Below are 21,385 nucleotides of genomic sequence, written 5' to 3' on the forward strand. Positions count from 1 at the left end.
TACTATATAATTAGCAGGATGTGGGTCATACCGACAGAAAACTAAAATCTTCACAGACCAATGTGTGAGTTTAAGACCTTTAATAAACATACACTTATAGAAAAAAATACCAATAGAATTGAGTTGCCAGTATAAAGGAAAAAATGCACACAATTCTTTCCTAAATTGAGAGTCTAAGTCCAAGTCGACCTTCCAAACTGCTGTATACACGTTCCTCTTCGGTTCTAAACAGAAGGGGTGGGGGCATCGCAAGCTTCTGAAATATCTGAAGTACTGGACTGTCATTCTGACGAGAGCACTGTGTACTGTACTAGAGGTGTTACAATCAGGGTTTTATGCTGCCAATTCTGATACAGATTATGCTTGACCGAGTTTAGATGATACCAATTCCGATCACATGCATTGGCTGCACGTTAAAAGGAGGGGAAGCAATACTACACACAGGCTGGTCTCGAGCTGGTTGCAAGCTGGAAAGTACAAGCTGGGGGGGTGACGGGTTTTTTTTGTTGATGGTGAATGAAAGGCACCCATTGACATATGCCAATCACATAGTTTTTTTTATGGAAATGGGTCAATCGGGATTGATTGGAGCACCACTACTAAGTACATCGACTTTGTCAACAGTTCATTCAACAACAGTTCTAATGAAATCTGCCCATTCTCCATGAAAAGAGTACATGTTTTGGGGAGAAGACTAATGCATACAACAAGCACAACCCAGAAAATGAAAAGAAAGTCACTTTGCACATCTATTTGGAAGCCACCTGGATGTCTCGGGGCCCAGCAGATGATGCAGTGAATCTTTACCGCGGCTAACAACAAAAACAGTGATTTAAAAGCAATGTGGACAATCTGGGAAACAGGCACCAGAATGTCAACACTGCTTGTTATGTACAGCAAAGGACTGGCACTCGGTGGGAATTCTGTACTAATCCTGAGATGCCGATCTAGACCGTGAACGAGATCTTGAGCGGGAGGCTGAACGCCTCTCTCTGGATGGGGAACGGCGATCGTCCTCCCGCGGGGAAGGAGAGCGGGATGCAGATTTGGCCTCGCGCTCATCGTTTCCATTCTCTACAGGGGAGGCCGAGCGACTGCGGGACTTCTCATCAGCCTTCTCCTTGGATGGAGAACGGGAATCCCGCTCAGACTTCACCTTGGAACGACTCTTTGAGCGGGACTTAGATTTGTGCTCGGGAGATCGCGATGGGGATTTGGACTTGGATCGCGAACGGGACTTGCGGTTGCGAGAGCGCGACTTGCTCTCGCCAGACTTGGAGCGAGACTTCCTTGCAGATCTCTTGTTGCTGCGCGAACCGGACCTGTAAGGAACAAAAACGCAAAAGGGTTTTTGAGGTGACACATACTTACTGATGTTTACAACTGCACTCATTTTCTTCAAGACATAAACATGAAATGTTTTAAAATTTAAAGCCACATAAATTCTGTAAATCTGGAATTTGCTGGTTTTAGGGGTGGGTGGGGGGAGGGCATTTATGAATGCTAAAGTTACACACCCCATCATGTCACACTTTTGTGAGTCAGTAGGGCACAAAACCAACATATCTTGACAGTTTATTGCAGTTTGCAATGATACTTTTTCGTTTGTGGAATATGAATTATGCAGCAAAATATACTAGTATTTATCCATCTCAGGGGGCGGCCATTTTCCTGAAAATGGCATCACAGTTGCTCAGGAAATGACTCTGGCTCACCCGTTTTCTGGGTCTGGTCATGTAACGTTCGCAGGCTTTAGCCGTGGTTCAGCAAGTGCCAAAATAAGATGAATAGAAATGGGTAGATTTTGCCGTTTAGTTCATACAAATCCAATAGTAATCAGAATCCCGTGTTTAGATGAGTAGTGTGGGGGGCATAGAACATTGAAATTGTTTTGTTTTTTACTTTATTTCCCCTTTAAAATAAAGTTCTTTGCAGTACTTGACCTATGGTTGTAGTATTTTCATAGTAGTTTATTAAAGTTAATGTTTCTTACAGTTAAAGATTATATTTTGGAACTTTCCATGTCCATTATTTGCTATGGCTCTTGTTTTTCTGGAAATTCCAACATCAAAAGATCCACGGGACTGCCAAATATGACTTTTCTCACCTAGATTTGGATCTGGAGCGACTTCTGGAGCTTCTGCTCCTACGGCTCCTGCTGCGGGAGCGACGGCGGCTTCGAGATCTGCAATGGGTAGTACATACATTCGAATATATTAATTCATTTTTGCATCAAAAACAAAAGAGTAGCTGAGAAGCAGTGCCCACCTGGAACGGCTGCCAGAGTAGGACCTTTGCTTGCGAGGCCGGTCCGGCACCAGACGAATCTTTCTGCCATTGATGTCCGTCCCATCCAACTTGTCAATAGCACGCTTCATATCTGAATGGCTGCGGAACTCAATCACACCCTCATTGGCACGCTCCTTGTGGGCATCAGCGTAAGTGACTTCACCTGCCTGACGCATAAAATCCTGGAAAAGACTGGAGAGTAAGGCCAACGGCATTGACAAAAACAGCTGGAAAGCGATGGTTCAAGTTGCACCTTGAGGTCCTGCCAACTGCAACGGCTTGACAGGTTTTCCACAATCAGACGATATTCTGTACGAACTGGGGGGCCGTACTTGTCCCTGCCTGTGCGACTCCGGCTGCCGTAACTGCCGCCTTTAAAAACAACATGATGTGGACATAGTCAGAAACACCACCGTGGCTTCAAAAAATTAACTGGTCAAGGTAGTGATAGAGCCTTGCCTGATATGAGGATAATTTAAGTGTGCATGTAATGAAAACAGGGTCACCCTGGCACCATAACTTAATCACAAGGCTTCGGAGCCACTGCGTGAGCTTTACAAAGTTTGGATCTTTGTGTATTTGGTGGTTGAGATCTGCTGCAAAGAACACCACTGCAGCCTTCCCCGACAATGCAAAGCCTCTTTCTTACTCTGGTGTACGGGATTTTGGCTTAGTGGCATAAAACAAAAACAACAAAAAAAGGACAGTGATGTTCTTTCAATACCTCCAAACCCTGTAACAAAGACACACAGGAGGCATCCATATGGGAGGTTCTGGTCGTTGCCAAAATTTAAAGGTAAGATTGAGGCTAGGTAACAAATGTTTCGTTTTACACTTTACTCACAACATTTGTACGATTGCAAGTTGAGTACTAGAGCCACTCCGCATGTGTTTGCTGTCAACATAGAAACCAACGGCAATCCTCACCATCACCCCTGGTCTATTGGCAAAAGGCTGATGTCATCATGGCTTCCGGTTAGGTCAGCCAAGGATCAAGGGGGGGGCAAAGGTCACACACACATTGTAAAGGTGAAAGCCAAGGCCAAACAGGACAGCCAGTCATCTTAGCCTCAATGGACTCTCAGCCTCAGCCCGCAACTGGACTCTTTCAAATTGAAACATCAAGGACTTTGTTAATGTTAAATATAAAAATAGATGTTTAAAAAAATGAATACACATCACATGAGAATATTAGTCTACTACAGATGATTCAATGAAAAATTATCCAGGTGTGACTTCAGTGACCAATTGTGAGGCACACAAATCTGGAAAGCAAATCCACACAGAAAACTTTTTAATAAGCTTCTCTCATGGGCCATAATAACTGCTACGATCATATAAAAAGTCTTGGTTCACCATTTCTTGGGCGCGTCTCGCAAATTGTTGTCCCTCCCAAACAAATAATGACACAAAACAGGTATAACAAAGTGTGACAAAGAGTGGCTTCAACTTGACAGGGAGGCACAACAACTCACAAGTTCTATCATTTAAGATCCAAAGGAAGACAATAGGTATAAATAAAATCAACTGCTCGTATGGCTGACCACCACATACGACAACAAAAGAGATGAACACCCAAAAACTAAACTAAAACAATAGTTCTGTATGGACAGGCAAATACAGTGGAACCTCAAAAATCCCAAATGTCCTATGTGATTTCTCTGCGATTGTGGGTGGGGGTCAATTTGTGTTGGCGATGTACTCACGTGCCACTGACACACGTTAAAATGCTTTTAGTTGGCGCTCTGGACCTTGGTTCCACCAAAGAATCAAAAAGCTGACCGCAGTGGAGACTGGCTACCAATTGATGAAGAAGAGGAGACAGCCAAGCGCCAAAAGGAATGCGTCTGTGAGATTCAGCCCACTGGCTGCGGATTTAAACAAAATCGTATTCGCCATTGGCCAAGCAATATTTGCAGCGTGATAAACGCTGGTGCACTCAATCATGGCAAGAAATAGACTGCAGAAATATTTTGGTAAATATTTCCTTGAGCTGTTTGGGTGAAAAAAATATCAAGCCTGAATATGAACATGTTATTAAAACACCTGGAAAATGTTTCATATTGCGAAAAATACCTCTCTCTTTCTAAGATGTATTAAATGTATACTTACATGCAAATTCCTAGAATTTTATAACACTGGTCAACAAATTTTCATCAGAGATAGCTCCGTGTGTCACGAAACGCATTTTCGACGCCGAATTAAAAAAAAAATTAAAAAAAACTCCAGCACATCAGCAAATCCGTGAAACACCGAAGCCATGAAAGGTGAACTGTGTTATAGCGTGGGTTCACTGAGTAGTGCCATCCCTGCTTTGGGGTTCCACTGTACCAATCAAACAAAAATTTGAAACCATTGGTTGGACCGTGAAACCAAAGCGCCATCCTAACTGTGAAAGTTATAATTCTCGTTTGAATAGATTAGCAAACTTCCACACATGAATCCAAAGGACATTCGAGGATAACGTTATAAACGAGGCCTTCTGTGAAGTCTACGTTCGCTCGCACCAGAGAACCGAGAAATACTGTGTGCAGTCTACATCCACACCTCCCATCGAGGCGAAGGAGTCAAGATGGTATTGTTGTAACAGACTGCACTTACTGCGCCCATCACCCCAGTGACCCCCACCGTAGCTATCCCGGTCCCGCCGAGGCCCGCGGGCATGTTCGACGATCACCCTCTCGCCGCACAGATCCTTGCCGTTCAGCTCGTACACGGCATCGTCGGCATCCCGGTTGTCCTCGAACTCCACGAAACCGTATCTGTTGACAGAAATACGTGACGACATCGTATCTCAAAAATAACCAAATCAAAAGTACGTTTGCTGGGACCTTCCACGCGTTAGGCTAACCTTAGCATTGTAGCGAACTCCACGCGCCATATTGGCCATGCGGCGTTGAACTAAAACGTCCCGTTTATAGTTACCAGAACTGACTGACCGTGTCGTAGACTATACGGGCAGTGCAAACCACGCATTTAAACTTAACCATGTATGCAAATTATGCTAATATTGTTTGCCAAACGCGAGCATGAGTAGAAGACGCTCGGTGGCCGACAAGAAGGAAACGCTTCGGACATTTTGGTTGACGTTGAAGCAAGCTAGGCCACAGCAAGACTCTCACCCGTTTTTCAAATCCACTTCCAATAGTTTGCCAAAGCTGCCGAAAAACCGCTGTATGTCCTTTTCGCGAACATGGTAGCCAAGTCGTCCTATATAAACGCGAGGCATGTTGAATCGGTCGAAACCCTTTTCGCGAACGCTTTTTACCGCTGCTCTTTAGCCGTGTTGAGGAAGGTGGGGAAAAAAACGAGCGATTAAAAAAAATGTGGTCGATGACGTCAGATTCTTTTTCTCAAACCCAATCCAATCCAATCCGAGCAGCAAATCACTTCCGGCATCCAAACTTCACATTAAAACGCAATTTTGATTGAACTCTTTATATCCAGAATTAGCGTTGTAAATATAAAAAATGTCCTTGTGAGTACTATTGTCACAATCGAATTTAGAATAGTTGCAGTTTTCCTTCAAGATACAAGATTGTGGAACAGGGGTGTGCAGAGGGCGGGGCCAACGGGGCGGCAGCCCCGAGCATCCACGCGCCCCCGCCACACACCACCGTCCTCCGGTCGAAAAAAAGGTGCCAGTATGTCGCCGATCAATAATAGATTAATGCGAATTTTGAAGGAGCATCCTGCTGGGATAGAGAGGGCATATAGTTTGGTCGAAAGCCTTTGAGGCTCACCTTTGTACTTCCAGTATTTGCAAAATCCAATCTGGCCTTTCAAATCTTTTTGCTAATGAGTAATTTGCATATTATAGTATGGCCTGTATATTTATTTTTTCTTTGAGCAGCGGATTGTGATATCTTCACCACTTTGATGCATAACAATGAAAATATGTTATCATCAAAATAAACTACCGGTAGTTTACATTGGCATTTGAGTTTAAAATTTTTCCCACCTCATCTATGAGTGACCTGGGCCATGTGTCATTTTTAAAAATCAAATGGAGCCCCTGAGGATAAATATTCATCAACCCATGAGATAGGCTGTCAGGTTTATCCAATTTCACACTCAGGAATAAACAAAAGGAGGAGACAGGAGACTCGATTCTGGTACCAGGAGGGAACGAGGAGAAGCGTTCGGTTTCAGTTCTCCGCACGTAACCCTAACGATCTCCCCCTTCACCTCCTCATTTATTGGGAAAGCTACTACATAGGTGTGTCCAACCTAAAGGGTAGGGGCTGTTGAACACACACTGAACTTGTTTGACTATGTGTGTGTATGTGAGTGCAAATTACGTACATGTGTGCAATTGTCACAAAAACATCACGCCGCAGCTGGTGTTGATGGCTCCATTCACTGTTCACCCTTGCTCACTGTTTAGTCTTAACACTTATCTCGTCCCAACCACGTCCTCGGAAAGGTGGTTGCGTCCCTAAACCTCCACACAGTGCACCAAGCATTCTTGATTATAAAAGTGAGTATATAATGGATAAAATGTGAGTACATAATAAAGTATGTATCTTTATTAAAAGCAGAAGCGTTCTTCATTGCAGGCATAGTCAATTAATGATTGCAAGCATAAGCGTTCTTCTTTGCAAGCATAATCAATTTATCATGTCAGGCATAAGCGAATGTATGATGACTAAAAATAATCAATCCAACATAGGCTCTTATGGAAACCTAAAATAATTGATTTGGACTATTTTCAGATCAAAATGACCTAAAATTCAGCTAGGTCATTAAATAAATATTAATCATACATTCTGATTCAGTGTATGGGCACTGCACATAGGTCTGGCAGTATGGTTGATACGGACACTAGTAGAACAATAGCAGTCTTGTCTTGTTCACCACTAATACAAACCACTAAAGTTTGGATTTTAGGCAACACAAAAGTAATTCATAGTCCACCAGTCCACAAATTTTTTGAAGCTCTTAACAACCACAACATATCATGCCTTTGCTTACTTTCACAAATATGGTGGTTATGCTTTCTTCTTGTACTACAAATACTACAAATACTGCTACTGGTTACTCTAAAATGGTTCAATGATTTGTTGTTTACGATGATACTAATGCAGCGTGTTATACCGGAGACAAATTCCTTGTGTGTTCTACATACTTGGCCAATAAAGATGATTCTGATTCTGATTCACCTCATCACTTTTGAATACACACACGAGATTTTACAACTGAGACCATGGATATGGACCAACTGCTGCGTTAAACCGTGAGAGGAAAGAACAGGGAACATGCAACTTTTGATAAATCAGACTTTATTGCAGGAATCAACAATTACAGCAAAAATGTAGAGGGTCAAAATAATCCAAACGCATTAGGCAACGTAGATGTTAGACATCCGGCCTCCCGCCCACTTGGGGCAGCACACCATGATCAAGCCCAATCCACCTGCACTTCAATGCATTAAGTCCTTTTCAGAATAGTGGAAGCTTCCTGACGCAGCCTTGACCCTTCTGACGAGGAGTGAGGGGAAGCCAGGAGAAGAGAGGAGGAGGCAAACCCATTCGTGATGGCCCTTCAGTTTGCTTTGGCGCGGAGCTGCGCCCTCTTGCCCGTCACGGCCTGGAAACCGGTCTTGATGCTAGCGACGGAGCAGCGCGAGTGGCACGTCTCGCACTGCAGGAAATAGAGGCGCGTGTCTTTCTGCAGGATGGTCTCGGGGGAGCGACATGTGTGGCACGTCACATACTCCTCTGTGAGTTGGGGTGGGGCGGTGGAGCACATAAATGGAGTTGAGCTATGGCCTACTTCACCCGACAATCATAACATTGTATACTTGGTTCATGACAATTGCTCACTAGAAAAACAGGCTTCGGTAATTATTTATTTACCAACACCCAACATTCTTGGGAGATAAAAATTGTTAATAAACAAGCTAAACTGCTGTTGAAATGATCTTAAGTATATAGCATACGCAGAGATTTACAGTAGCTTTCGTTGTGGTTCACAGTGATCCCTCGTCGGTTCACAAATTAATCTGCGGTGTTCCTACCTGTAGTCTAGAGTGTTCATGCCCCCTCTTTGTTGCAATTTTTAAATTGATTTTTACAATGGCTCAATCGATATTAATTTTTAAGGGCGATTTTGGCAGGAAAAAAAAAACAGATTACCAGTTAATCGTCCGATTTTAAAAATATACAATGCCGAATACTATTGCACACAGGGCACATAATGGATTTGGTGGAGTTATTCTGAATCAAATTTTAGCTAACGCTCCATTGTGTCTGTTCGCATTTCCGAATGTTCAGGCATAGGGTATTGTATGTTTTCATTTACGCAGTTCAGGTCCATGTCACAATTTGTAGAATTTGCTTTTGTAATCCCAGACACAAGAGGATGAAAGCAGTCCTCTACCTCATATGGAAGCAAGTTGGTTAATTTCTTCTACTCCCTAACAGGAAAAGGCAATAAATTCCTTCAGATTAAAGAAGCCAATTTCATTTTTTGGCCCATGTCATGACCCCAAGTACAGGTAAAAGTTGTAAACATGCTCAAAAAAACAGACACACATTCTGCACACCAAAAACATCCCAAGTCTTGCAGTGGGACATTGCGATGTGCTAATTTTACTTACTGATATATCTCCTCAAGACGTTTTCGATCTGTTTCTGTTGGAATCTTCCTTTGATCACAAGCTGGTTATTACCGTCAATGGAACCGCTGAAAGGAAACAAAAGCAAGTCACACCTTTATCCTTCAGCGTACATTTACTACTTGAACTGAAAATACATGTGAAACAGTGCACATGTCGACCCCGACCTTGTTCCGAGCTCAGCCAATAGGAAGGCGAGAAGATGTTTCGGCTGACGATGCAACCTGCAGTTAAATGACCATAAACATACATTGGAGATATTTGTACAAGATGACGCACGGGCAGTTCACTGTAAGATTTAGGCTGGATGGAGGCTCACAGTTTGCAGATATCTGTGAAGTTAACAAAGGAGGTCTTTTTGGTCCCCACTCGCACCACCTGGGGGGGCTTCATCACAAACTTCCTCTTCTCTCCCGCCACCATGTCGGGGTTCTTTTCCCTCATGATGTTGAAAACTCTGTTCAGGAGCTGAGAGACAATTGACACACAATACATTCTTTCTTTTCTTTTTTTTTACAGTTGTGTGACAATGGGTGTTAATTCACATTCTTAGACTCAGCAGCTAGTGGATGATGTTTATGTTGTTTCTAATTGTTCAATACTGAAAGTGGACCAGCAGCTGGGTCTATTCTTGACCACTTGTAAGGGCATTACAGTACCCTTAAGTAGTGGTTGTAAGCTAGCTAACAACGATACCTTGTGTTAGAGATCGTGGATGCAGTGTCCGTTCGTTAGTTACATGTGCTATGCAATGAGACTTTTGAGGCGGACATTTTGTTTCACCTTTTTTTGTAAACAAATTATTTAATTTATTCAAGCAGTAGTTGCAGCACTAGATTAACTGACAAATTAAATTCACAAACAGGAGCAGAAGCTCAGGCAACATGCGAACAAGGCTAACGAGTGCCACTGGGCATTAAGACTTGAGTGATATAATTTTTTTCAGTTGTAAGACAGCTAAGGAAATTCAAATGGTACATGAAAAATGGTCGGTAATGTTACGAGTACAAGAGATTCGCTCTGGAACACTTTTCAATTTTTCCTCTGGGGAAGAAAAAATGTTTTGAAATAAAAACAATTGGAAGTTCCAGTGTAAACATCTTCATGACAAGTGTCTAAATACCAAATCGCTGTACCAAATATTTGTGTGGGGGTGTGTGTTGTTACCTCATCGTACGTGTAGTCTCTTTCAGAGCCAGCCCAGGCTGGTCCTGTGGTGGAGCTGAATGAAATGCCATCATTGTTTTTCCCCTCATCATCTTCCAATGCTGGATGACATCACACAAAAACAATTGACTCATTACATTCTAATAAATAATGCAGATGAGAAATATGGTAAATTCTACAAAATACTACACAGTTCATTCAAAGGGCACCATTTAGGGTACTTGCGACGCTTTACAAGTCAAATAGACAAAAGTAGGGATAGAGACAAGTGAAAAAAGAAAATAATTGTAATACAATAGTAAAAAGTGACACTTTAAACAACAATAAAAAATGTTTGAAAAAAACATTGGATTTATTTAATTTGAACCAATACATCAGTTGCACTTGATTATACAGCATTAAACTCACGTTATTTGATTATTTAAATTACAGGCTGTATAAATAGGTAAGATATGATGGTGTAAAAACTATTTTGTATTTTACTGAGTGTTGCAGTGAGCATGACAAGTACCGCAACGTACGAGCTCATAAACGTGCCACTTGTCCGCGAAGTGACGTCAACAACAGCAGTGATTTCGCTGTCAAAAACAGCATATTTGACATTTGAGTACGTTTGGTTTGCTAAAGAGTGATCAACAGCAATGACAACCGTGTCAGGCGGTCAGCATCAAAGTGTGCCATCATTTACGTCTAATAAACTGCCTTTGAAAAGCAATCGCTAGCTCTCGCTGCCGCTGCTAGCACATATATGATGTGGTTGATTTTGAAGTTGGCCGGGAGACTCATTGCGCTGGTCTCGCTGTCCATTGTGGCACTCGAAACGGATATCTGGTGCCAGTCGGCAGGCTCTTTCGGTTCCTGGTGGGTGTAACGCATGTCTGCACAATGAATGGTGCATAAACAAGCAATGAAATGACACAAAAAGAGCAACGTAGACGCGGAGAGGTCTGTGAGCCCATTCGTGTACGTGGTTCCGCTGGCTAGCATTTGTGCTACACGGCTATTATTAGCACTACTGTTGCGGCTTACTAATAAATGAGACAGAGAGTTGTGTGCGCCTATGAACCGATGGGGCACATGCAAGTCAAACTGTTTAAGAGTTTCAAAAGCCATCCCACCCCAGTGTTTATGTGTGTGTTGGAGCGAGAGCCAACTCGCGCACAACGGTGAGCAGGCTCACTGACGCAAAAGGCAACGAAGCAGCGTGAGTGAATGTTGACGACGTACATTAACAACCACGCGTGTCAGTGACTATTTGTCGAGTTAAAAAAAAAAACAAGCAAAAAAAAAATCGTGTGCAGTTTTTTTCTGATCAAGCGACAAGTGAATACAGTATAGTAATAGTTGTGACGGGCCCAAACAAAAAGACAAATCTGTAGAGATCGCTCTTGGGTCGGGGATGTCGTTATTTTGTGCGAGTGGTCCTAATCTATTGGCTTGTTGGTGCGAACTTTAAAGACAGACATACATACAGACAAACAGAAAGAAAGACAGATGTACATACATGTAATGTACTTTTGTTAGTCGCCCTTTTATGGATGCTTATTGGTAATAAATTCAAATCTTTTGAGATTTTGGTGGCCCTGTGGCCTTGCTGATGTGTATGATCAACATGAAGTGAATTGTTTTGAACTGATAAACAAATTACCGTCATCCTTTTCAAGAGGCTCTCCTTCATCAAAGTCGACTTTTTTAGCCTTCTTCTTTTTGGCAGGGAGCATCAGGTCCAGGTTGTCCTCCTCGAGAACATCACTCTGGTCTCCTTCAATTTTAAGCTCCTGGTTTGAACAAAAAAGAAAAACTCGTTTAAACTCGGGAAAAAAAATAGATTAAATTGAAATGATGGGAAAAAAAGGGAAAAAGAGACATTGCTTACTTTCATCCCCTCCTCAATTTCGTTATCAAACACCTTTTTGGGTTTCTTTTTCTTTTTCTTCTGGTTGAAGAAGTTCAGGTCATTCAAATCATCAGATGTTTCTGGAAATAGTAACGCAATCTTAAATATTCCGAATTCAACTCATATTGAAACTTCAGGGGTGCCGTAGTACATCTCATATTTAAAACACAGATATGACATTCTAACCTTTTTTTCTGCTGTCATCTTCATCCATGTCCAGGTCCTTGTCCTCACCAGCCTCTGGTTCTGCCTCCTTCACTTCCATCTCTTTCACCTCTTCTCCTCCAACCCCGTCTCCTTCCTCATCCAGCATGAAGGGCTTCTTCTTCTTCTTCTTTTTCTTGGTCATGTTGGGGTCGAATATCATCTGAAGGAGACAAGTGGGAATTTGAGCTAATGCTAATATTTGCTTCAATATTTGTTACAATTTTATTCTTGTGTGATGACATAATTATGGCCCTGGTGATTTAATTGGCCTATATTATCGCTTTTAAAATCAGCCGATATTTTTATTGATTGTTGATTTTTTTAAAAACACATTACAACATGAGGCAAATACTAAAGAACAACGTATTGTAAAACCGTCAAATGTTATGCCTGTAATTCATATATTTATTGTTGTAGTAGTGAAGGAACCAAAATATTGGTTATTTTATTAAGATTTAAGATATCCTTTATTTGTCCCACATTGGGGAAATTTACAGTCTACAATAGGAAATTTGGGGGTAGAGAGAAGAAAAAGTGTTTGCAAGCACAAAAATAAATGTAGATAAAGAGAGCTGTACACAGTTCAATATAAGTTCAATATAAATATACAGTATCTATAGATAGATATGAGCATATATGCAACTGGTATAAGGTGACTGTGCTATTTACAATTGTTATTGGTTTTTCACGTATTTTATTTATTATTTGGGTTGTAGGGGGTGGGAGGGACTGTCCATCATACACATTCAGTACGTAAATGTTTTTAAATTACGTGCCCGATTAACAGGTTTTCAGAATTGTAATCTTGTTCCTCCATATGTTACTAGTGTGTTCTTTTAAAAAAAATCAAACATTATTACAACATGTTTTTTGTCACGCAATGATCACAAAATAACTCATAGTTCAAATGATGAAAATGAGACTTTATTTGGGGAACAGTATGGATTAAGTGCAAATTACTATTTTGTTTCTATTAACATGACAACAACAGTCTTAACACTTTCTTATCACTGCCGTCGTACGATTTCAACTTTATTATCGTAATTACGTGTTTCTCTAAATTTAATCTCACAGTATTTTTCTTGGTCTGCTAGGATTAGATATCGACGCTTCTGTTACTTTCAAATAGTCACAGTATTTATTTGGTAATAACAGTCAGCAATTCGACACGAGAAAAAATATATTTTGTTGTTCAAGATGTGCAATATTGAGGCTAATGCTATTGCTAGCTAACCTAGCTGACTGAACATTTCCATTCGGTTTCAGTTTTCCAGCAGCGGTGACAATCCATATTGACAAGCCATTATGGAAGGTGGCTTTCATCACAATGTGTTATGTGTGATCTTGCAAAAAAGTGAAGATCGCCGAGTTGGTTTTGTGTTCTCGCCCCGTTGTTAGCTCTGCACCGACCATGTGAGCCCTAGAACGGTACGGGGAGGGGTGCCGAGGCCCAAAGTCATCCTCATCTCCTCTATCTGATCCCTCAACTCACATAGTGCACTGTAGAATGTCTATAACTTTAACTGTGTGAAAGACAAGGAAGCCAGGAATTACATACCTCGTCTCCGGACATGTTTGCGAATGGGCCGGTGACTTAAAACGGACTACTTTTTGTTTCTCGATCGGTTCTCCACGGCAGGTATCTTGCGTCAGCGCGAGTGGCGGAAAGCGCATGCGTCAGCGTTTGATGACGCCTCTCTCAAGCGACATTGCTTATCGGCGGAAGTACCCAAAAAATATGAAAATCATTTTCCTTTTTTCCCTATACTGTACTGTAACTAACTGCCACGAAACAAACATTTTAGTGTCTATTTTTCATTTCCATGCATCTATAGGTAAATCAGTAACTGACAGACAGTACCTTTACCTTCATAATTCAGTTTTCAAATAAAATAATTAAAATATCCTCAAATTAAGCCCACCATCGCAGGGCAACTCTGTTGAAATTCTGAAAACTATAATAAAGAGGTTGTGACTTAGCCACGGCACATAGTTACAACCAAACTACAATTTTGTTAAAAATAAAAGGTCACACAAATACAAGAAATGTCTTCTTTTAATGAATTTGCAAATAATACTCTTATCTGGATAAATAAAAGATTGAAATGCATACATGCTTGCCCATCTGTACTTTCATTGTGTTTTTCCTGATAATGTAAAGAAATCTACACCATGAATTTGAAACGCCAAAACACTCTGGAACTCAAAACAAAATGTAACCAGTGTTAACGATGCAAAAGAGTGACAATCTTTTTATCCCCTTGTGGATAAAGTTGAAATGTGACAATAGTTGGTATTCATATTATTCTAACATCGTAACATTTTGAAACATAGACCTTAATATTGAGAAAACCAGAATCAGGGTGAAAGTGTTGAAATGCTCTCAACTTGTTCCTCTTCTTGTCATGCTTGTGTTTGCTGAGATCTCAGTTTATGTTGCATGCTTCACTTAACTGAAACAGAGGCTCTCGTGGCGGCAGAAAGTTTCATAGTAGAAAAGGAGACACGTGTTGGATATTTACAGAAAATAACTAACCACTCACCGGTGAGCAGGTGGGTATTATTATTATTATTGTTATTATTTTAGGATTGGAGGCAGGGGTGGTTTTAGGACAAAGCACATAGATCGGGGTGAAACACCAGGGTTTGAATTCAACAGAAAAGAGATCATAACTTCACCCTGCGACATCTCTTTTACAATCCGCAAGCTGGGAAAATGAAAAGGAAAAGTATGCAGACAGTTTATACTAGTCATTTCACAATGTCACACTGAAATGAATTCTCAGTGACAGGTTCTCATAAAATATGAGTGACTTTGCTATATGACAGAGCCACCATTGGCAAGCCTGTAGGTGAACAACTGGAGGAAATTCTAAGACTCGGGTAAGGAAAGACGACAAGATTTCAGCTTGTTTTGTGGGGGCTGAGGGAGGGGAGGAGTGTTAAATTGAGTTCAAGTGATTTCTTCCAACACAAACAAAATAACATCCTTGCAGTCCATCCGTGCCTTCCTTCCTCTTTTCAGCTCCGTCTGTGATACAGGTAAGCGAGATGCGTTGCGTGATGTGTTTATATGGCTTCCATCCCCCAGCGCTTCAGGTCGCCCATGTCATCCTCGTCGTCCTCTTTCTTTGCTGCTTGGGTAAGAAAGAAATAGAAGATTATCAGATGAACAACACAAATACATATAACAGAGCATAATGTTTTTTTTAGGGAACTTGTAAGTGGCTGTAATATATAAACAATATATACATATTGGCTGCTTAGAGAGTTCACAAGCCGCCTCTTTGAAGTTAATGATGACAGGCCAGCTGCCCCCCCCCACTCCGATGACTCGAAAGGGGAGGGTCGAGCAGTTAAGCGGCGTCACTCCATGACCAGAGCGTTCAAGCTCTCTTTTCTGTCCGAAATATCAGACGCATGGCTAAGTTAGCATACTTTGCTAAATTCCGTGCAATGTTAGCTTTGCGAGTATGACTATTTATGTCCGTACGTAGGCCTCATATTGTGTTATTGTGTCCGCCATTAAGATCTGTCTGTTAACATGTATCCATAAATTTGCCTTATGCAGCATCCATCCATCCATTTTCCGAACCGCTTGATCCTCACTAGGGTCGCGGGGGGTGCTGGAGCCTATCCCAGCCGTCTCCGGGCAGTAGGCGGGGGACACCCTGAATCGGTTGCCAGCCAATCGCAGGGCACACAGAGACGAACAACCATCCACGCCCACACTCACACCTAGGGACAATTTAGAGCATCCAATCAGCCTGCCATGCATGTTTTTGGAATGTGGGAGGAAACCGGAGCACCCGTAGAAAACCCACGCAGGCCCGGGGAGAACATGCAAACTCCACAGAGGGAGGCCGGAGCTGGAATCGAACCCGGTACCTCTGCACTGTGAAGCCGACGTGCTAACCACTGGATACCGGGCCGCCCTCCTTATGCAGCAGCAGAATGTAATTTTTAAACCAACTTAGTTATTTTTAAAATCAAGTAGTCAGTAGAGTATTTGAATTACATTTAAAAGTGTGAAAAAAGTGTGATTTTTTTTTTCTTTTAAGTCCGCAAACGGTCCACGAGAAGCTGCGAAAGTCAGTAATCAGATTACTTATTGAAGGTACTTTGGCCATACTGGTCATTAATAGTACAATACATTTAAGAATTAAAACTACATGAGAATGATAAGGTAGTAGACAATGAAATTGTATCTTTAAAATATGTTACTTTATTGTCTGTTTTCTGAATGTGATTTATCAAGTCTGAGAAAATGCTCGCAGTGAGGGCTGTCATATTTCTGCCCTTGCAGTGTTTTTAAAATCTTGTAAAAGATCACTGGTCTCAAAGAGCATCTTTCCCAGAGTCCAATAAAAAGGAGCTCATTTGAATAGGTCTTACCAGGTCTGGAAGGTAATGAAGTAGAAGGCACGTTGGGAAGGGGGACGTTCTCTGCGCCGACATCCAGCAGAGTATTATCCAGCTCTTCTTGTTCCAGCTCCTCCAGCTCGGCAAGAAGTTCATCCTGACGAAGACAACGAGCGACACCAGCAATCAGTACGTTTTATGCTGCATGTACACTGCAGGGTTTGAGCAACACAATTCCGATTTTTTTTCTTCAACGGGCAGCTTAGGTCCACTTTCAGAATTGCCTTGTTGAGATCGTCCATTTAAAATACATTTTGTATGTCTGGACACAGTGGATAGCTAAAATCGACTGACTGTGACTGTCTTGTAGAGAAAGAATGCATTCACAGTTTCTCTGAATGCATCCCATTAAAAAGTGTAATTAAATCACAAATGCTATGCCGTCGGAGAGTGCTTCCCACCTCATCCAGATCTTCTCCGAAGCCAACAGGTTTTGAGATGGCATCAGAGATTTCTTGGGCCAACTCCTGCTGCTCAGTTATGTCCTGCATCAGGTCATCCACTTTGTCAATGTCCCTGAAACAACAATGAGCACAAATGCATGTGAACTCGCAACAGACTTGTGAACATTTTTTTTTATATTTTATTTTTGACAATCAGGTTGGGCCACTCAGTTTCATATGAGTACATATTAGTAGATTTTGCAATGTTACTCAGTAACATTAAGCAAATGGAAAAGTCTTGATTGTCTTCCTGATTTAAGTTACTTTTAAAATAAAATTACATATACAGTGGAAGGTCAAGTTACGAATTTCATTGGTTTCCCTGCAGGTGACTGTTCTTCCTTTTTCTCAGAAATAAATAAACACTCTTGCTTTAAAATTATCTGAGATTGGTTCAACATAAACTTTATCCATCAAAAGTACTAGTGGTATTGGTTACTTGGTATCGGTGAGTACGGTATCGATCTGAAAAAAAGTGGTATCATACATCCCTAGCTTAAGTACTGTCTGTACTTAAGTTTAAAGTAGTCAAAAACAAGACAGAATTCTTAAGAAAAAATATATTGATTACAACGCGACTCTCAAGCTTTTTGGGAACACAAACTTTGATATGTTACTCCTGTACTCCGTCAATCAACGATTCAATCACTCAATGAAAATGTGTGGCCAGCAGCTCTCACTTACATGTTTTCATGGGCAGACTTCATGGCCTTGGCAGCAAAGCCCATGTTCTTCAGCACTTCAGTGTTGGTGTTAGCGTTCTCCAGAGCTTCTCTCTGGAACTCGATGGTGGACAACGTGCCATCGATCTGGCCCAGCTGCTTCTCGTAGCGCTTCTTTCTTTTCAAAGCCTGCAGAGCCGCTGCAGAAAGGAGAGAGGACGAGAACAACACATCAGCGCTAAAATGTGACGACAGAATATAATTGTATGACAGATGCACAAATGCGTTTTTGCCTGAGCAAAAAATTGTATCAAGTGTGGAATGATCAGTATAATAGACAACTAAATAGTGCATGCTCTTGTTGAAGCAGTTGGATATGAGCAAGATGGCAAAAGGCCTCAATTATTCAAATAAGTACAGGGGAAATTAAAGGCACCAAAAGTGGTACACTTTGGAGTTCAAACAACAATTGTCCAAAAAATGTGTCTCAAACCTGGAGATTATACCCACAATTGTTTCAACAATATTGCCCAATGAGCATTGTGGCTAAGTTATTTCAGTGATGACTGTCGCATTTGTTGGTTTTTCCATCTGAAAAAAAAAAAACTGTTCCTATTGTGAAACAAAAACTAGCATCAATTACATTCTGGGGCTGCTTTGCTAAATCAGCACAGGGTGATGTCAATAAATCATATGGCTATCCAAGTATTCTGGAGCAAAATGTGCTTCTCAATGTCAGAAACCTTGATCGCATTTGCAGGTCAAGGGTCTTCCAACAGCATAAAGACACAAACATGCAGCTTATAACCAAACAAGAATGGCTAAAGTCAAACCATTTAATTGTTTTGAAGAGTCCATATTGAAATACTATTGGACATCCCAAAGAAAGAGGCCGAAACAAAGAGTGTCTAGAGAAGGCAGCCTTCGAACATGAGACGGTTGGAGTAAATTTGCTCAAGAATAGTGAACCAAAATACTTGTCGATTGTAGAGACACTCTGAGAGTTACATCAACCGTTTGATTGGAAGTGATTCCCTTAATAGGTTGTGCAATAAAATATTAAGTGAGGGAACCATACACGTACAGACTTTTTTGTGGGTTTTTCTTTCATTAAAAAAAGTGGGAACCAACAATTATTTCCACATGACAAAAGTGTGTAGTGTACACATTTCATATTCTCTCTTCAATATTCAGTCACGTATCTCCAAGAGGTGAATAGTTTTATTTTATTTTAACGTTATTAAGTGGTCAGCTGTTTCGGGTGATTCATGTGTAATTAAACATCACTTTTAAGTTGTTCCCTCCTGAGAGTAAGAAACAAGAGTGTCAAAATCAAATTTTATTATCACATTTCATTATGTTGCTTTCTGTTGGTTTCCGTGTTACGATAAACATGGCAAGGAACACAGATACATTTGTTTTATATCGCGCTTGTCCTCATTTGGGTTGTGTGTGAGCTGGAGCCTATCAAAGGTGAATGACTGGACAAGAGGTGAGGTACTGTACACCCTGGACCGCTTCCTAGTCAATTCCAAGACACACAGATGACCAGCTACATTCACATTCACACCCTTAGACAATTTTGAATCTTCAATGTACTCAACATGCATGTTTTTGTAATGTGGAAGGAGGCTGACGTATGAGGAAAAAACTAACACAATATAGGAGAACAGGCAAACTCCACACATGAAGGCCTAAGCCGAGATTTGAAAGCAGATCTCTAGAATGTTGAGGCAAAGATGCTGACCGGCAGAAAACACACGTGACCTCCAAAGCTTGAAAATCAGTGCCTGAAACTACAAATAAAATAAGAAGACTAATCTATAGTCCGCAAATCAGTGCTGTCACGATACCAACATTTAAACTTCGATAGTTGCACCTGCACATAGAACCTCGATACTGGAGTTGAAACCATTCCATATAGGATATGGGAAATGGGATTGTGGTCGGGCAAATTGAGGTATTTCTAGTCACCTCTCAAGCCTGCTACTAAGAGTATGTCATAACTACGAGCAGGTAAACGCGTTTAGGGTGTGAACCACTTATTTGAGTAGGCTAATCAGTGTTGAACTTTGATTACTTTATGAGTCATCGCATTTACTTTAGACACGGTTACCTAACACCCGTTAACCCTTGTTCTAACACAATTCGTCTTTTTTGGCTTGTATTTTGTCGTTTTTCTGTTGTCTCTAATATCTCAGTCGACTAGTTTAAATTTACAGGACTACCATACGTATGTAGCCTCGTTTAATATAAACATGCCCAGTGATCGGAGATACATTCACTTCGATAATCCCGATTAAAGCAAAACTAGGGTAAATAGACTACGATGGGCCAGAATGTTCATTCCTCCAGGGCCGACAATAGGTCGCCAGGTGAGGCTGCCAACAAGTACGATGGCCGCTATGTAATATTAGCCAACTCGGCTAATATGCTAACTCCCAGCAGCGATTAAAGGCAGGCTTATTAAAACAGTACATGGAGGAGATGCTGGTGTAAGAAAAGCGAGCGGATAACTTGCCTCTTTTGTTTTTCGTGCCGTTTTTCTTGGCAGTTTGCAGCTCTTGTTCAATCTTTTTTTCCAAAAATTCCTGCTTCTTGGTTAGCATCTCCTCGGTTTCACGGAGTTTCTGGATCGCCTCCTGTGCGCTCGGTCCCTTCCCCCCTTTGCCTCCCCCGCCAAATATCTTACCGAACAAGGACATGGCTGTGATGCTACACGCTAATACAGTATTAAAATATATATTTTTATAACTATTACGTTGACTGGGCTTTGCTACTTCGCTGCTTGGCTACTCTTGACACTTCGCCCAGCCTTGAGGATTGTTGATGTTTCTCTATTTCCGGGACAAGGCCCGATGACGTCATGCTCCGGCTGACGTCATGCTCTCGATGACGACACCGAATGAGTGCTGGCGATCTTTCTTCACCTGCCGGACGTTTGTAAAATGAAAAAAATATCAACGCAATGTGCCATTTTTCAGACGTGTCTACTTCGGAAATGCTGAAGAGTGAATTCCCGCCGTTTTCATTCCGTCTCCTATTGATTCTCCCATTATAAAATACCCTGTTTTACCAATCTCTTCCAAAATACAAACTGTTAGGGTCATTCAAAACGTTTTCTGAACAGTTTTCCTACTTTCCATAATAAAATCCATAAATAGAATTAGAATTTGACAAGAAAAGTTAAGCGGGGTACACCCTTTACTAGTTGCCAGCGAATCGCAGAGCACACATAAATAACAACGATCCCCACTCACACCAAGGGATGAGTGTTCATTAACCTGCCATGCATGTTTTTGGCTTGAAACCCCACGCAGGCAGGGGAGAACATGCAAAGGCCTCACAGGAAGGCCAGATCCAGAATCGAACCCTGCACCTCTGCATTGTGAGGCTGACACGCTAACCAGTCGACTAAAAAGCCGGCTTTTGGGATAGGCTCCGCTACAGCATGCCCCGCAATCCTTGTGAGGGAGGAGAAGCGGGCAGGAAAATGGATGGATGGCTATTTAGTCGTCTATTTATTATAAATAAGTGAAGGAAAACATTTAAAAGAATCGTCTGATCATATGCATAACAGCTAGGAAGAGTGTAACATTCAATCAAGTTTAACTATTTCATAAAAATGTGAAAAATAGAAGAGCGGGCATACCTTTGCTCTATCCATTATTTTAGAAAA

At 41.4% G+C, this 21,385-nt stretch overlaps 3 protein-coding genes across 5 annotated transcripts; all 3 read right to left on the reverse strand.

Moving 5' to 3' along the window:
* Window positions 1-65: 65 nt before the first annotated feature.
* LOC147210161 (serine/arginine-rich splicing factor 6-like) lies at window positions 66-5,608 on the reverse strand. 2 transcript variants are annotated; one of them, XM_086106081.1, is made up of 6 exons: window positions 5,412-5,608; window positions 4,918-5,051; window positions 2,543-2,661; window positions 2,269-2,471; window positions 2,108-2,185; window positions 66-1,322 (listed from the first exon to the last, which is right to left on the reverse strand). In XM_086106081.1, exons 1-6 carry the CDS (start codon window positions 5,516-5,518, stop codon window positions 929-931), a joined length of 1,035 nt encoding a protein of 344 aa, XP_085962207.1. In that variant the 5' UTR covers window positions 5,519-5,608; the 3' UTR covers window positions 66-928. The 2 variants fall into 2 exon arrangements, with proteins under 2 accessions (XP_085962207.1, XP_085962201.1); XM_086106075.1 differs by having other exon boundaries at window positions 4,891-5,051.
* Window positions 5,609-7,554: 1,946 nt separating this feature from the next.
* Window positions 7,555-13,875, reverse strand: eif2s2 (eukaryotic translation initiation factor 2, subunit 2 beta). Its single transcript, XM_086106087.1, has 9 exons — window positions 13,738-13,875; window positions 12,159-12,339; window positions 11,952-12,052; window positions 11,724-11,853; window positions 10,076-10,176; window positions 9,228-9,376; window positions 9,076-9,132; window positions 8,891-8,976; window positions 7,555-8,009 (listed from the first exon to the last, which is right to left on the reverse strand). The coding sequence occupies exons 1-9, from the start codon at window positions 13,750-13,752 to the stop codon at window positions 7,834-7,836; spliced, it is 996 nt and encodes a 331-aa protein (XP_085962213.1). The 5' UTR covers window positions 13,753-13,875; the 3' UTR covers window positions 7,555-7,833.
* A 342-nt stretch (window positions 13,876-14,217) lies between these two features.
* LOC147210163 (charged multivesicular body protein 4c-like) lies at window positions 14,218-20,567 on the reverse strand. Of its 2 annotated transcripts, none has more exons than XM_086106098.1 (5): window positions 20,228-20,567; window positions 17,729-17,906; window positions 17,003-17,117; window positions 16,575-16,698; window positions 14,218-15,313 (listed from the first exon to the last, which is right to left on the reverse strand). In XM_086106098.1, the coding sequence occupies exons 1-5, from the start codon at window positions 20,409-20,411 to the stop codon at window positions 15,249-15,251; spliced, it is 666 nt and encodes a 221-aa protein (XP_085962224.1). In that variant the 5' UTR covers window positions 20,412-20,567; the 3' UTR covers window positions 14,218-15,248. The 2 variants fall into 2 exon arrangements, with proteins under 2 accessions (XP_085962224.1, XP_085962220.1); XM_086106094.1 differs by having other exon boundaries at window positions 14,218-15,316.
* Between the last annotated feature and the right edge of the window lie 818 nt (window positions 20,568-21,385).

This window comes from Hippocampus guttulatus, chromosome 1 (genome assembly GCF_054856545.1).
Source record: "Hippocampus guttulatus isolate MCC_2025c chromosome 1, RoL_Hgut_1.0, whole genome shotgun sequence".
Taxonomy (NCBI): Eukaryota; Metazoa; Chordata; class Actinopteri; order Syngnathiformes; family Syngnathidae; genus Hippocampus; species Hippocampus guttulatus.